Below are 17,093 nucleotides of genomic sequence, written 5' to 3' on the forward strand. Positions count from 1 at the left end.
ACACACACACACACACACACATACACATACATTGTATTAGTCTCTGAAAATGTTGAATGCAAGTTACATTAACTAAAAAATTGGAAAGAGCTTTGAATATTTGGCAATAATGAGAGGTTAAACAAATTACATAACCAACTGTACATGATACGCAGACAAAAATAATTACAATAACGATATTTATAGGAGCATAAAAATATTTAAAGTAAAACCCACAAAGGAAGCACAGTAAAAATTATACTTTATAATTTACAATTACATAAAACTTACGTGCCATATATATGTATCAGCAGATATTTCAAAGGATTTTCTCAAACTGAAAATACTTGTATTTAGGTGGGAAAATTATAGATTTTTTTTTTCTAATTTAAAAAGTCCTTAAATCAATGCTGTCTTGTTTTTAGACTCTAAAAAAGCAGATTTTATATTCTTTTCCGGTCATATGAGCCAATGAAGGTTCTCTCTTTAGGTCAAAGTGTATTTGGGAGAGGGTTTCTCTGTTTTCCATTAAGCAGATAGCAGGGCCTTCGTCTGCTAAGGAGCCCTAGTGGCACAGTGGTTAAGAGCTGGGCTGTTAACCAAAAGGTGGGCAGTTTGAATCCAACAGCCGCTCCTTGGAAACCCTATGGGACAGTTTTACACTGTCCTGTAGGGTCACTATGAGTCTGAATGAACTCGACAAGAGTGGGTTTTTATCTGATATGAAGAGAGAAAAGACTTAACCCAGAGAAAGAAGAAGGTTTAGAAAAGTGAAGTGTGTCCTGGTTGGATTTTAGATGTCTGTGAGTACTGACATGAGCCTGGGGAAGAAGTTTGAAGTGGAATTGGAGGTAGTTTGTTAACCAGCAGTGGAAGGCTAGTATTTTCTGTGATGTGTTTGGGGTCATAGACTTCACTGAGAAGCTGATGAAAGCTGAGAACTCTCTTCCGTGAAAATGCATATCCCCGAGGAAACACTTCCAGGTGGTTTGTGGACTGCCTTACCCATATCTCGATCCCTGAGAGCTATTCATGAGACTCAGAGTAAAGCTCCTGAATAAAAACTGGTGTTGGTGCAAAATCGTTGGGTGACTTCTCCTGTTTGATGGCATAATTAAATAAAGGAGAGGTTGATGGCAAAAGTAGAAACACGGTCACCCATGACCGATGAGAACTTTCCAAGGCTGGTGGATGTTAGGATGCCGTGAGACCACATTGAGCGCCAGCCGCAGGGAGGACAGGCAGGAAGTGGGCACCTGTTGTAGTGGGCAGGGGCCCGCCAGTGTCCCTCTGTGCTTGCTCCTGTGTGATCACTAACATCTGATTTCTCTGTCCTTGCAGCCCACTGACATGGACTGAGGAGAAAGGGCCTGGCCTAAAGCGCAACAGATACCTGAGCTTCCATTTCAAATCTGGGTCCCTGGAGAATGTGCCCAATGTAGGAGTCAATAAGAACATTTTCCTGAAAGATCAAAATATATTTGTCCAAAAACTCTTGGGCCAGTTCTCTGAGAAAGAGCTGGCTGCAGAGAAGAAGCGTATCCTGCACTGCCTGGGGCTCGCTGAGGAGATCCAGAAACACTGCCGCCCAAAGAAGTAAGATGACAGGGAGCCCTTGGCACTTCCGACACGGGGCCAGAGCTTTGTTATATCAAGACCTGATCTTTATCTTTATTCTGATAATTAAACACATTCTCTTGGGTGAACAGAATTTGCTTATCGTCACGAGCTATGTGTGGGGGTAATATTTGGGGATGGGGGTGTGTGCAGTGGTGACTAGGAAGTAGCTAACCTTGGGTGAGCTGAGTTGGATGCCTCATTTGCCTGGTTTCATTTACTTTTCCCTACAACTCTCTGAGGGGAACATTGGTGGTTCAGTGGTAGAATTCATGTCTTCCACGTAGGAGACCTAGGTTTGATTCCTGGCCAGGGCACCTCGTGGGAAGCCACCACCCATCTACCATTGGAGGCTTGTGTGTTGCTATGATGCTGAACAGGTTTCAGTGGAGCATTCAAACTAAGACTAGGAAGGAAGGCCTGGCAGTCTACTTCTGAAAATTAACCATTGAAAACCCTATGGATCACAACAGCCTGATCCACAACTGATCATGGGGATGGCACAGGACCAACAGTGTTGAGTTCCACTGTTCATGGGGTCACTGTGAATCAGGGGCTGACCTGGCAGCAGCTAACAACAGCCCTATGAGATAGGCTTGACCCTGCTAGTTTTGTTCAGGATATTAGAAAACCTTGCTGGAGGTCACCCATATACATAGTAAACAAAACCAGATTTTAAATCCCACCCATGCTCTGAACCACTGCAAACACTGCCTCGAAGCTCACTCTTTCCTGCTTTAAGGAATTTTATTTTCCCCCACAAATTTTAAGTGGGCAACTCTGGCTAGATGCTGACAATTCTAAAAAATGGTAAGACAAGATGTAGTCACTATCCTTAGGAAGCTCCCTATGTCAAAAGGGAACCAGTCTCACAAACTGGTCATTATAGTGTGGTAGGTCTAGCAGACCTACCTGGCTTAGCACCTGGCCACTGGAAAGGGGTTCAGGGAGGACTTCAAAACTGTACCTTCATGATGACTAGGAGCAAGCCAGGCACAGGTCAGGGGAGGGCCCACCTGGCCCCAGCAAAGGAAGGGAGGAACAGCTGCTGAGGGTGCGGGGAACACTGAGTGCCCCAAGGTTGCTGGAGCATGGTGTCTGTCATGGGAGTCTCATGGAAATCTGTAAGCCAGGAGGAGGGGCTGGGGTTGTATTTACTAGGCAGTGTGTAGCCTCGGAAGGCTGTTATTTAACAGGGGAGTGGCTGGTCAGATTTCTAATTTCCATCTAGCATGCAGAAGGCTACCTGGAGGAGACAAGATGTGAGAGCAAGGAGGAGGCAGCTATCCAGGGGAGAGCCAGTGGAAGTGGGGTTTTTTTTTTTTTTTTCTATTCCCTTATTTATTTATTTACAATAAAAACACTTTGATTATATTACTTTAGGTATTAGGAGTCAAATAATAACATATGGTCTCAAACTACAAATGGGGAAATGTATGAAGAATATAGTTGTTGAGGATCCCACAGTTTATTAGATATCCTATCCGGTGGAACCAATATCATTCAATAGAAAACTAGCTAAAAATGAAAAGTACTAGAATTCCAGTCTCAAATGTCCTTCCTTGGGCACACTCTGTTCTCTAGCACCTCCATGCCTTTTCTGCTGGCCCCTGGCCCTTTGGAATGGCTTCCATTTCCTGCACACCTCTCTTCTCTGCTTCTCTGCCTGCTCCTTTCAGACCCAAGTCAAAGTCATTTTCTTGAAAGGAGCCTTGCCCAGTCCTCCAAATTAGTATTAAGCTCTTCCTTCTCTGTGTTTTCACAGGCATTTATTTTTCTGGTAGGTCTGGTTCCTTTCCCAGTCTTCAGCATCTTGCTCCAATGCTTATCCGTTTCACTCCACCTCATCACCCCACAAGAGTGGAGGTGTTTGACTGCAGCCCTTGGCCTTTGTGGAGGAGCTGCTGTGCTGAGTGGACCCCTCTGACCTGGAGGCAGAGCTGAACCTCAGGAAGCCGCTGCTGCATTTCACTGGTGGTCCTATTGCTTTTTCACAGGAGCTGGTGTTAGATTTCTTGCTCCAGTAACTGTTCCCCTCATGGTTTTTACCTGCTTCCCATTGCTGCTGTGATGTTTAACCATTTCAGAAGCTGTGAGGTCAGTCATGGAAGCAAACCCTAGTTTCTACCTCTGTTTCTATTATTCCATCCCATAGTACCTCAAGGTAAAGCAGGGAAGTATGTTAATTTAAAATCTGAAAATCAAAATAATTCTAAAAAGGGAAAAGATCCTTAAGGTTATTCTCTTATATGCCTTGTAAATTGTAAGTACCAGTCAATTGGTACTCTTATTTTTACGGAGTCCCTGGGTAGTGCAAACTGTCAATGTGCTCAGCTACTGACCACAGTTCACCCAGGGGCACCTCGTAAGAAAGGCCTGGTGATCTACTTCCAGATGATCACAGCCATTAAAAATCTTACAGACCACAGTCCTATTCTGACATACTTGGCATCGCTCTGAGTTGGAATTGACGAAGGCAACTGGTTTGGCATTTGTTCTTTTACTCTTGTTTCATTAGCCCTGCCATACGCTCCTTGGGGCCAGGGGGTGATGTGTCTGTTTCTGTATGCTCTGCAGCTTCTAGCACAAGGTAAGTATTCATCAACTATTTGATGATTAAGATGCAATACAATAGCCTCTCCCATTTGATAACTGCTGTCTCAAAAATACTGCCCCTATTTGATAATGGGCTAAGAGTGGACCATGTGATTACTACTTGCTATTGATAACTACTCTCAGCTTATTTTGTGTTTGGCCAGGAGAAAGAAAATGAAAACACCCACCGGTTTTACTAATTGGTAGGAATTGCAGAGAGAGAGAGGGAAAGACATGGAGGAAAGAGGGCCCAGGGGGATGATGCCTTCTCTTTTCAACTGGCCTTGTCTTCCTTTGGGGCTGCTAGAGCACAGCCCTCCCCCACACCCCATGATGGCCTTCCCCAAATGCCCCTTTGAAGGCCATGCTCATCTCCCAAACCCCATCAAAACTTCCCCTCCAGAGTCACAGAAGTAAAAGAGCCAGCCGGAGTATCCTTCGGCCTTGTGTTCAAAGTGCCCAAAGGCTGTAGCTTCCGTTTCTCCCCTGCCTGAGGCTCTCTTGACTTTCTTGGAGGCCCACAGCGAGAAAAGGGCGATTTGAGGTCTGAAGTTTCCAGATTCAGTTTGCTGTCCAAGTTGGAGAAAAGAAGCTTCTATCTTATTGCCCAAAAACTCCTGAGTGCTGGGGCTCCATGCAGGGCCTCATGTCTCCAGGCCCTGCCCTCACCCCCGCCTCCCTGTGGCAGGAGTGACCTCCTAACGGTAAAACTGCAAAAGGGGCTGAGCACAGGTGGTGCAGCCACCCTCCCTCTGGACTGACTCATCCTTAGGTGGTCCATGTGTGGGTGATGGGGGGTGAGTGATGGGGGGCAGCAGGCTCTTCCTCTGCAGCTGTGAAGAATAATGTCATGGATTGAGTTGTGTCCCCCAAAAGTATCTGTCAACTTAGTTAGGCCATGATGATCAGTATTGTGTGGTTTTCCTCCATTTAGTGGTTGTAATTTTATGTTATGTTAAAGAGGATTAGGGTAGGATTTTAACACCCTTACTAAGGTCACATCCCTGATCCTGGGTAAAGGAAGTTTCCCTGGGATGTGGCACCACCTTTTATCTTACAAGAGAAAAGGAAAGGAGCAGAGAGTTGGGGACCTCACACCAGCAAGAAAGCAGTACTGGGAGCAGCACGTCCTTTGGACCTGAGGCTCCTGCTCTGAGATGCTCCCAGACCAAGGGAAGATTGATGACAAGGACCTTCATCTAGACCCAACAGAGCGAGAAAACCTTCCCCTAGAGCTGGTGCCCTGAATTTAGATTTCTAGCCTACTGGACTGAGAGAATAAATTTCTCTTTGCTAAAGCCATCCACTTGTGGCGTTTCTGTTATAGCTGCACTAGATGACTAAGACAAATAAGTTACTCTAAGAGAGGGCAGATTAGCAAACATTTGGCCGCAGATCTCAGCCATGTTCCCCAATCAGCTTTAACATAATAAAACTGACTTTTTTTTTTTTTTGACTTTGTCTCTCTCTTTCACTTGTATCTATAATCTATCCCCAAATTGGAGGTGGGGGGAAGCAGTGTTACTTATCGGCCCCCTAAAATTCCTACAGTAAAGCTTGTCCTCTGCCTGAAGGAATCAGATGAAAAAAGAGGAGAATATTGTAGTAGGTGACTCTAGAGTTCCTCAGGGGGAGCTTCTCCTTGGATAGACCCCTGATAAGCCAGCCCAATGGTGGTGGTAGTACTGGAGATGGAAGGATAGGGAAGGAGACAGACTCAGGAGGGGAAGCATAGGGGACTGAGGATGAGGGGTTGAAAGGAAACAGACAAGTCTTTCTGCAAAAGTAATAAACAGAAATTTAAGCAAGAAAGGAGAAAGGAATAAGAGGCCCAAGCAAGCTAAACCCTGATACTCGAAGCATGCTGTGCTGACCAGCAGCCCCTACATTGGCCTGGACTGGGAGTCCTGTGTGAGAAATTCTGAGGCCCACTCCAGTCTTGCTGAATCAGAATCTGTGTTTTAAGAAGAACACCAGGTGATTCATATGTACATCAAAATCTCTTGAAAGGTGTTACTCAAATATAGTAAGTGCAACTGTGAGGAATACAACAAAGAGTATTTTAAAAGTTTGTACTTGGAAATAGCCCAAAGGTGGAAGCAACCCAAAGTGTCTATCCAGAGATGGTATACTATAAAATGTGGGATATCCACACACGGGAAACTCATTCAGCCAAAAAAGAGAAATGAGAATCAAAGGAGAATGGAGAACACCAAGGACACAAGGTAATTACAAGCCCAAGAGACAGAAGGGGCCACATGAACCAGAGACTACATCACCCTGAGACCAGAAGAACTAGATGGTGCCCAGCTATAACTGATGTCTGCCCTGACATGGAACACAACAGAGAACTCCTGAGGGAGCAGGAGAGCAGTGAGATGCAGACCCCAAATTCTCATAAAAAGACCAGGCTTAGTGGTCTGAGTGAGACTGGAAGGACCCCGGTAGTCATGGCCCCCAGACCTTCTGTTAGCCCAGGACAGGAACCATTCCCAAAGCCAACTCTTCAGACAGGGATAGGACTGGACAGTGGGTTGGAGAGGGATGCTGGTGAGGAGTGAACTTCTTGGATCAGGTGGACACTTGAGACTTTGTTGGCATCTCCTGCCTGGAGGGGAGATGAGAGGTTGGAGGGGGTTAGAAGCTGGCGAAATGGACACGAAAAGAGTGGAGGGAGGGAGCAGACTGTCTCATTAGGGGGAGAGGAATTGGGAGTATGTAGCAAGGTGTATATAAGTTTTTGTGTGACAGACTGACTTGCTTTGTAAACTTTCACTTAAAGCACTATAAAGATTTTTTAAAAAATGAAGTTCTAATACATGCGACAACAGAGGTGAACTCTGAAAGCACGTTGAGTGAAATAACCAGACACAGAAGGACAAATATTCTGTGATTGACTGACATGAAATATCTAGAATAGGCAAGTGCATAGAAACAAAGTAGTTAGGGGTTACCAGGGTGAGGGGATAATTGGGGAACTGTTTGCTTAAGGGGCACAGTTTCTGTTGGGGGCAATGATAAAATTGGGGAAATAATGGTAAATTGTGAATGGAAATAATGCCACTGAGTTGTACACTTAGAAACTGTTCAAACAGGAAGTTTTATGTTATTTACATTTTGCCAAAATAATCAAAAAAAAAAAAAAAAGCTTGTATTAGGAAGAGCTTTCCTAGGCCAGGAAGACTTCCCTAAAGAAGTACCCTGAAACCTGAAGGCTGGGAAGGAACTGAAGCAGTTGCAGGTGGAGGAAGTGGGGGAGGAAAACATTCCAGGCAGAGGGAACAGTATGTGAAAAATCCCTGTGTCCAGCCAGGCCAGAGGCCAGCGCTGCCACTGGGTTTAACAGATCCAGGTGCCTTAAATTCTGTTCTGGCAATTCCAGTTGGCTTTTCTAAGCCCAGATTAAAAAAAAATATTGTGGAATGAGAATGAGGTACTAAGAAACATTAGAAAGTCTCTTTTGCTGTTTTTTTTTTTAAAAAATTGTAATACTAATTACCGTTCATTAAGCAAGCAGTATGCTCCAGGTCTGATGCTAGGTTTTAATATTCTATTCAGTTTACTTTTCACAACCCCCACATAGGCCATGTGAATCAGCACTATTTTCATGCACCTTTTTAAATACACAAGCTGAGATTTGGAATTTCAGCAGCATAGCCAGGCTCCCTCACCTTTTGAGCCAGGGATTACTAAAACTATAGTAGACCTCTAGGCCAAGTCTGACCCACTGCCTGTTGTAACAAGTTTTATTGGCACAGAGCCAAGTTCATTCATTTATGTATTGTCCCTATCTGCTTTTACACAACAATGGCAGTAAGTGGAGTCATGGGGACAGAGACCTTGTGGCTTGCATAATCAAAATATTTACCATCTGGACCTTTACAAAGGAGCCCTGGTGGTGTAGTGGTTAAGCACTGGGCTGCTAACCAAAACATCAGAGGTTCAAACCCACCAGCCATGAGAAAGCTGTGGCTGTCTGCTTCCGCAAAGATCTCAGCCTTGGAAACCCTATGGGTGGTTCTACTCTGTCCTATGGAGTCACTGTGAGTTGGAATGGACTCAACGCCCATGGGTTTGATTTGGATTTGGCCCTTTACAGAAAACATTTACTAACCCCTGTTCTGAGTGGAGGGGCCAAGAGTGAATTCAGGCATTTCGGACCACAGGGCTTTGCTCTTATCCCCATGCCCTGCTGGAGTCCAGGCAGAAAGTATAGACTCCGTTGTATCATTAAAAAACAAAACAGTGAGTTGCTTCCCACTCAGGGTGACCCCATGTGTGTCAGAGTAGAACTGTGCTCTCTAGGGTTTTCAGTGGCTGATTTTTAGAAGTAGATTGCTAGACTTTTCCCTGAGATATAATGGCCTGGAAACTGCACAAGGGCACACAGGACACACTTGGAAATTTCCCTGTTAACTGTTTCTGGTTTTCTTATCAGTAGTTGATATTCAATGAACATTTAAAGAACGTATACAATGTGTGTGCTGGTGGTATGTGCTCTGGAGGATTGAGGTGAATAAGACCCGGCTGGCCTCAGGATGCCCATGGATGGCGCATGGAGAGACACTGGCACCAGCAGGAGAGGACAGTGTCCTGTGAGAACTTCAGCTGGGGAAGGGGACACCTCTGTGTGGGATGTGGGGGTGGGAGAAGGAAGCGGCCACTGGGTGGGGCCAACAAAAATGGGTATTGTGAATACTGGGGAAGCCAGCACAACTTGACCAAGGCAAAGTCATAGAAGCTTCTTAGATATATCCAAACTCCCATAGGGGTTGAGTTGCTGGGCTGAGGGCTGGGGACCATGGTCTTGGGAGACATGTAGTTCAACTGGCATAACATAGTTCTACATCTTACTTTGGTGAATAGCACCTGGGGTCTTAAGCCTGTGAGAGGCCACCATCTGAGATATGTTTACTGGTCACACCCTGTCTGGAGCAAGGAAGAATGAAGAAAACCAAAGACACAAAGGAAAGATTAGTCCAAAAGACTAATGGACCACAACTACCACAGCCTCCACCAGACAGAGTCCAGCACAACCAGATGGTGCCTGGCTATCACCACATCTGCTCTGATGGGGATCACAATAGAGGGTCCTGGACAGAGCTGGAGAAAAATGCAGAACAAAATTCAAACTCACCAAGACCAGACTTACTGGTCTGACGGAGACTGGAGAAACCCCAAGAGTATGGCCCATGGACACTCTTTTAACTCAGTACTGAAGTCACTCCTGAGGTTCACCCTTCAGCTAAAGATTACCCAGGCCTATAAAACAAACTCATAGTTCAACCACGTATATGAGACTAAATGGGCACACCAGCCCAGGGACACGGATAAGATGGCAGGAAGGGGCAGGAAACCTGGATGAATGGAAATGGGGAACACAAGGTTGAGAAGGGGAGAGTTTTGACACATTGCAGAGTTGGCAACTAATATCACAAAACAATATGTAACCTTAGTAAGATTTCTGGGGGTTCTGTTTTCTCACTTTACAAGATGGGGTAGGACCAGATGATCTCCAGGGTCCTTGCAGGAGGATTTGGAGCGAGAAGGACCATGAGTAGATCTTCTATCATGAAAAGAAGGTATGGGGGCAGGAGCCCAGGCCTCTGTCTCCAGGCTGAAGGCTGAAAGAGGGCTGTGCCCTGGGAGAATGTGGCCGAGATATAAATGGTAGTCCTCTGACTGTCCAACCCACCGGCCTGTATAACAAGGGGTTTCCTCCTCTCTGTGGAAGGGACTTAACTCTTGATCAAGAGGACTGGCTCTAAATGGAAATGTTATTCAGGGAGTTTCTATGGGGAGAATTTAAAAAGAAATACGCAGGATTAAGGCGAAAGAGTTTTGATCAGATGTCAGGAGGTTGGAACTTGGGCTTTGGCAGTAATTTTTTTCTTCTTCTTGGGAGTCAGAAAGCTCAGACTAGGAGTGATGAGGTAGGAGTGGAGAAGGTCAGGCAAGAATGCAGACACCCCAAACGAGGCTGAGGCTGCAGGAGAGTGAGAATGTCTGAAAGTGTCTGTTCACTTCTGGAGACTGCCAAAGTCCTGGGATACTTGGCAACTGGCAACCACCTCCCTCCCTGTCCACGGGCAGATTTCTTCACACGGCTGTGCCCTGTATGGAAATTACGGCTGGAAACAAAGATCCCAAGCCAAGAACCCCCATGAACTTCCTTGGGTAAGCAGTCATTCCAGGGAGTTCCTGGGTGGTGCCAGTGGTTAAGGCACTTGGCTGCTAACCGAAAATTTGGAGGTTTGAGCCCACCCAGTGGCACCTTGAAAGAAAGCCCTGGCAACCGCTTCTTAAAAATCAGCCACTGAAAACCTTATGGAGCACAATTCTACTCTGACGCACATGGGGTCTCCTCCATGAGTTGGAATCCACTAAAAGTAAGTTGGAAACCCTGGTGGTGTAGTGGTAAAGGTTGTCAGTTCAAGTCCACCATGTGCTCCTTGGAAGCTTTGTGGGGCAGTTCTACCCAAAAAAACCCAATGCCGTTGAGTGGATTCCGATTCATAGCGTTTTACTCTGTCCTATAACGTCGCCATGAGTCGGAATTGACTGGAGGGCAGAGTTCGTTTGGGAAGGGCGTTTTAGCTGTTCTATGCCAGGCCCTTTCTCATTCTTGCCAGCTGGTGGCGCCAAAGGCTTACCTGAGCGTTGGGAACTACAACTGGCGCCAGAGCTGCCTTCTGTCCGCTGCCCCCCCAACAATGGGATCGCTTTTTAAAGTGATGGTGTCTGTGCCGTGATGAGGAGGAAAGCTAACTTTCATCAATTTATAGAGTGAGGGACAATATTTCAGGCTTCTCGGCTCCTCAGAGACCATTAAATAGAAGGGGACCAATTATTTTTCTCAGATTTTCTAAAATCGCCAGCTGCTGAGTAGCATCTGGGGTCTTAAAAGCTTACGAGTAGCCATCTAAGATAAATCTATTGGTCCCATCATGTTCGGAGCAAATGAGAATGAAGAAAACCAAAGACACAAGGAAAATATTAGTCCAAAGGACTGACGGACCACATGAACCACAGCGTCCACCAGCCTGAGCCCAGAAGAACTAGATGGTGCCCTGCTACCACTACCGACCACTCTGACAGGGATCACAATAGAGGGTTTCGGACAGAGCAGGAGAAAAAAGTAGAACAAAATTCAAATTCACAGAAAAAGACCAGACTTGCTGGTCTGACAGACTGGAGGTACCCCTGAGACTACAGCCCCCTGGACATTCTGCTAACTCAGAGCTGAAGCCACTCCTGAAGTCCACCTTTCAGCCAAAGATTAGACAGGCCTATAAAACAATAACACACGTGAGGAATGTGCTTCTTAGTTCAATCAAGTATACGAGACCAAGTGGGCAACAGCTGCCCAAAAGCAAAGACGAGAAGGCAGGAAGGGACAGGAAAACTGGACAAATGGACAAATACAGAGAACTTGGAGTGGAAAGGGAAAGAGGGAGAATCCTGACATGTGGGGATTGCAACCAATGTCACATAATAATTTGTGCATAGATTTTTGAATGAGAAACTAATTTGTGCTGTAGATTTCCACGTAAAACACAATAAAATTAAAAAAAAAATCACCAGCTGCTTTGCACAGGGCAATAGATAAGAAACACTTCTCCTCACAGAGTTTCTGTTTGGATCGATGAACAAGTTTTGGAAACAAATAGTGGTGAAGTTTGTACAACATGAACACAATTAATGCCACCGAACTGTATACTTAAGAATGGTTAAAATGGCAAATTTTATGTTATATATATTTTACCACAATTAATAAGAAAAAAAGAAGACTAGATTAGAGACCTGAGGATTTCAGCCTTGAGCAAAGGGAGTAGAAAGAAGATTCTAGAAGGAAGGCTTTGACATCAGTGGAAGGACCAGACAGACCCAAGTTGAGTGGACAGACATGTCGAATCCCTGGGTGAACAAGGACAGGGAAGGGCAGCCCCCATGAGCTGCAGGGCCCACTATTCTCCTTCAGTTGGGGGCTGGGTCAGGATTGGAGGAAGGGGCCAGGAGTATATTTGCCACCCAAGAGCAGATATCTTGACCTAGCTACCTTGGATGTGGGCTAGAAACTGGTGTGGGAAAAGCAATTAATGAAACAGGCTTGGCAAGCAGGCAAGAGTGAGGGTGGCCAGGTTGCTTAATGAGGGACTAATTCCTGAGGAAGGGAGAGGAAAGGAATACTACGGAGTGGACTTGTATAAGAAGTTTGACGGCTGAAGAAAAAAAAAGCTGAGGACTAAAAAAATGAAATCAGCATTTACACAAAGATGGTGGCCTTAGGGCTTGCTGCTTTTCTGTGTCCCGAAGTGGGTGGGCAGTCGGGTTGCAGGAGAGCTCCACTGGGCCCCCTGTAGTCTTCCTCTGTCCAGGCACAGGACATTTTGTGCTAATTAACTGACCCACAAATTCTCTAGTCACTCCTGTCTGTAGGCTGCACTGCTTCTCTGGGCTTCTAGGAACAGGAACTGCTTTTCTGGGGTAACGAAGAAGCTGTGGCCCTATTTAAATGTTACATCGAAGTATTGAAGCTGCCTCCTCAGTTCAGCTTCCAAGTTCAGAAATAAAACATAGAAAAAGGCGGGGAGCGAAAAACCTCTGTTATGGATTGAATTGTGTCCTTCCAAAATATGTGTCATAAATTCTAACCCCTATACCTGGGAGTGTACTGTCATTTGGAAATAGGATTTTCTATGTTATGTTGATGAGGCCATATCGGTGCGTCCTAAACCTAATCTCTCCTGAGATCTACGACTGGCATAGACACAGAGATGAGCAAGCACAGATGGGGAAGATAGATGCCACGTGAAGGTTGCCCAGGAACTGAGGAAAGCCTGAGGCTATGAGACAGATAGGGTTAACTGTGCTGGTGGCCGAACAAAAGAATTTGTAAAAGATTATCATTTAGAAGTTGGGTAAACAGGAACCCACTCTGTCAACATGAGATAGGACTGGGGCAGCCCATGAATTACTATCTCCTTCTTAGCGTCTTTCTAGTCCCCTCCTCCTTTAGCAGGCTCTGTATGCCCAGAGGAGCAGAGTGTGACTGCTGTTTGACCTTCCTTAGCTCTCCAAAGATGGCGATACAGCGTGCGCTATATCCCATGATAAGTGATGCCAAGGGCTGCCGAAAGGACTCCATCTTGAATATCAGCGGGTTCCATCTTAGATTCCAGATGCGTGGGCAACCTAATTAATATACACCACCATTCTGAGAAGTACCCGCCCCTTGAAAGAAGCCCACTAAATATTCATTATTGTCTCCACCGACCCCATATAAGACCTAGTCTTGCTTCCCTTTTCAAGTTAGTCTTTTGGAGAGGCTAAGATCCCCGCTGACTCCTTTTGCTTGACTCAAGCAAAATAAAGCGTGCTGAAGATAAAGTTTGTCTTTCACGTGTATTCTTACCCAGGAAAAGACAACAACCCTTTGTGTCAGATTGGCAACTGGTAACAGTTACAGAAGCTGAAAGAAACAAGAATCTTCCCCCAGAGCTGACAGAGAGAGAGAGAGGCAGTGCCCTGAATTCAGACTTCCAGCCTCCTGAACTGTGAGAAAATCAATTGCTGTCCTTTAAATGCCTTTGGTCTTCCTTGTAGGCATATGGATATTACCCTATCCCTGCCAGTGTTGAAGATTGAAGTTGTCAAGGATTTCATTTTACTTGGATCCACAATCAACAGCCATGGAAGCAGCAGTCAAGAAATCCAAAGACGCATTGCATTGGGTAAATCTGCTGCAAAGGACCTCTTCAAAGTGTTGAAGAGCAAAGATGTCACCTTGAAGACTAAGGTGCACCTGACCCAAGCCATGGTATTTTCAATCACATTATATGCATGTGAAAGCTGGACAGTGAATAAGGAAGACCAAAGAAGAATTGATGCCTTTGAATTGTGATGTTGGTGCCGAATATGAATATACCATGGACTGCGAAAAGAATGAACAAATCTGTCTTAGAAGAAGTACAGCCAGAATGCTCCTTAGAGGCAAGGATGGTGAGACTGCGTCTTACATACTTTGGACATGTTGTCAGAAGGGATCAGTCCCTGGAGAAGGACATCATGCTTGGCAGAGTACAGGGTCAACGGAAAAGAGGAAGACCCTCAACGAGGTGGGTTGACACAGTGGCTGCAACAACGAGCTCAAGTATAACAACGATTTTAAGGATGGCTCAGGATGGGACAGTGTTTCGTCCCATTGTGCATAGGGTCACTATGAGTCGGAACTGACTTGACGGAGCCTAACAACAACAGCAAATACCTTTGTGATATTTCTTACAGTAGCACTAGGTAACTAAGACAATCACCCACCCTGTCCCCCACCCACCCAGTTTCTCCTGATTGCCACACAGGCAACTGGTGTTTAGTTACTTACGTGTCCAACGGTGGGTGACAGTGAATTCTGTTCTCACTCTGTCCCTCAAAAAAACACACATATAAATGGTAGCACACTATGTAAACTGATTTTTCACTAAACAAGTCTTGGACATTGTTACTGGGTTCTTTTTTGACAGGCCTGTATCTCCAATTTCCTGTGCAGTGGGGTAGTGTTCCATGATGGCTGGAGAGGCCCCTCTGTTGTATCTGTACGTGGGCTGCTTACAAGACACATCTGACTGCCCTGCTGAGGCACAGAACTGCCTCCAAAGGCTTCCTCGGTTCAGGCTGTGTCCTAGAGGGCTCCCACTCTCTCTGAGCACACCCCGGGCAGAGAAGTTATACAGACCACTGACTCCCAAAGACTGAAAGACTAGAGAAACAACACTTCCTGTGGGTTTTTCTGTGCCGGAAGAACTGCTCTTTGGGAGGGGTAGAAAATGTCAAGTGAAGAAACAATTTCTGACTCTGACTCACATTTCCCTAGCAACAGCTTCTTGATTTCAACAATTTTCTAGACGAATTTCCCTGATCTTTAGAACATCCCAGCAGGCATGGGAAAGGAGAGATAATCACTCCCGGCCTGGATCAAAGCCCCAGAGCAGAGTTTGAGACATCGGGAGTGAATTCTTGGGGAGCCTTTCTTTGATGGGTAGGATGGGTGTCATTGTTATCATTATCAATAGCAGGTATCTCCTAGGCAACAAGTGACCTTGGACTCTGGAAGTCTGAGCCTACCTGAGAATACCAGGAAGTATAAGACTTGAAGGACTAAGGGCAAGTTTCTTTAATGTGTGGATGACTGAACCAGTGGGTACCTTCATGGAATATGCAGTCTACTAGGTAGATAGAAACATAATATGTAAATAAAAGTGATATGTTAGTCGACTCTGACTCATGGCAACCTTATGTACAACAGAACAAAATAGTCTCGGTTCTGCATCATCCTCATGATCACTGGGATGTTCAAGTCTACCACTAAGGCTGTTGTGTCAATATCCATCTCACTGAGGGTCTTCCTCATGCTGTATGGCCCGCTACTTCACCAAACATGATGTTCTCCAGCCACTGATCGCTTCTGATGACATGTTCAAAGCAAGCAAGTTGGACAGCGTTCTCTTGTGATCCATAAGGTTTTCATTGGCTAATTTTTGGAAGTAGATTGCCCTTTCTTCCTAGTCTGTCTTCATCTGCAAGCTCCATTGAAACTGTCCACTGTGAAATAAAATGATAAGTTTTGCTTTATGAAAACAGAGTTCTCTTGCCTATGACACTAAAGGTCATCGTATTAAGTATTAGAAACCTATGTGTTGTATAATCATATATAGATAATTTTATAGTTAGGCCTTAAACTGTAACTTTTAGAAGCAGCTTGTCTAGTTTCACATAATTGTACAAGGGTAAGTCAAAAAGTATTGCTATAACATATAGAAAGCTTTATTAAACAAAAATATCAAAATGTGAAGCTATTGTTTCTCAACATGTCCTCCTTCTAGGTCTATACACTTCTGAAGGCAGTGTTTGCATCTCTCTAACCCTTCCTCAAAGAATGCTATGCTCCTTGATTCACACCATGTCAAAACGGCAGTTTTGGCACCCTCAAGGGACTCAAATCACGTTGTTTTTAAATGTTCTTTGAGTTTGGGGAATAAACCGAAGTCTGAAGGGGCAAGATCAGGGCTGTAGAATGAATGGGGTAAGGTTTCCCAATGAAATTCTCATAGGACAGCACTTGCTACCCTCAAAGAATGAGCAGGTGCATTGTCATGATGGAAAAAATTCGTCAATGCAACTTTCCTGGCCTTTTTCTCACTAATGCAGTTTTCACTTTTCTTATAACTTCTTCATAATAAGCCCAGAATCATCCTGTGTCCTTTGAGAAAATCTATCAAGATTAATCAAGATTACACCTTTGGAATTCAAAAAACTGTCTCCATAACCTTCTGAGTGATCTTCCCTCTCTTGGCTCTATGTTTGAGGTCTTCCTGGCCTTCCTTAAAATGCTTGATCCATCTAAAATCTTTTGTTTTATGGGGGGCAGCATTCCAATAAACTTGGTGCAAAGCTTCAGTGATTTGGGAAGATGTCCACTTTGGTTTTGTTAAAAATTTGATATTAGCCCTGACCTCAAAATCATGTTTTTCCCATGGCACAAAAAGTATTCTTTTTTTTTTGAAGGCACCCTAACGAGTTTGTGTATTACTGAGAGAACTTTTCTGCAGCCATCCACTGATCACAGAGACATGTTTAAACATGTTTTGTTTGGAATAAACCTGTGCATGTATGAACTGGAACCCCAATACCAATACTTTTTGACTTACTGTCATATTTAGGTGATCAGGCTCACTGAAACACTTGAAATTTATTCTTTCAGAAAACAATGGAAGAGTAATGAAGATGTCCTGTTTCCAAGACTGCGTCTTATGTTCATGGCTTACTGATCTTGTGATTGTCTTAGCAAGGTTTCTATTTTTCTATTCTTTATAGTGTTTGAAAACATACTGCTGTCTTACAAGATT

At 44.7% G+C, this 17,093-nt stretch overlaps 1 protein-coding gene across 2 annotated transcripts in view; it reads left to right on the forward strand.

Moving 5' to 3' along the window:
- BLVRA (biliverdin reductase A) overlaps window positions 1-1,690 on the forward strand; it is a 49,126-nt gene extending 47,436 nt beyond the window's left edge. For both annotated transcript variants that reach the window (XM_049893454.1, XM_049893455.1), the window contains exon 9: window positions 1,321-1,690. In XM_049893454.1, coding sequence (XP_049749411.1) covers window positions 1,321-1,579 — 259 coding nt within the window. In that variant the 3' untranslated portion in view covers window positions 1,580-1,690. The remainder of the gene's footprint in view (window positions 1-1,320) is intronic.
- The last annotated feature ends 15,403 nt before the right edge of the window (window positions 1,691-17,093 follow it).

The sequence above is a fragment of the Elephas maximus genome, chromosome 8 (genome assembly GCF_024166365.1).
Source record: "Elephas maximus indicus isolate mEleMax1 chromosome 8, mEleMax1 primary haplotype, whole genome shotgun sequence".
Taxonomy (NCBI): Eukaryota; Metazoa; Chordata; class Mammalia; order Proboscidea; family Elephantidae; genus Elephas; species Elephas maximus.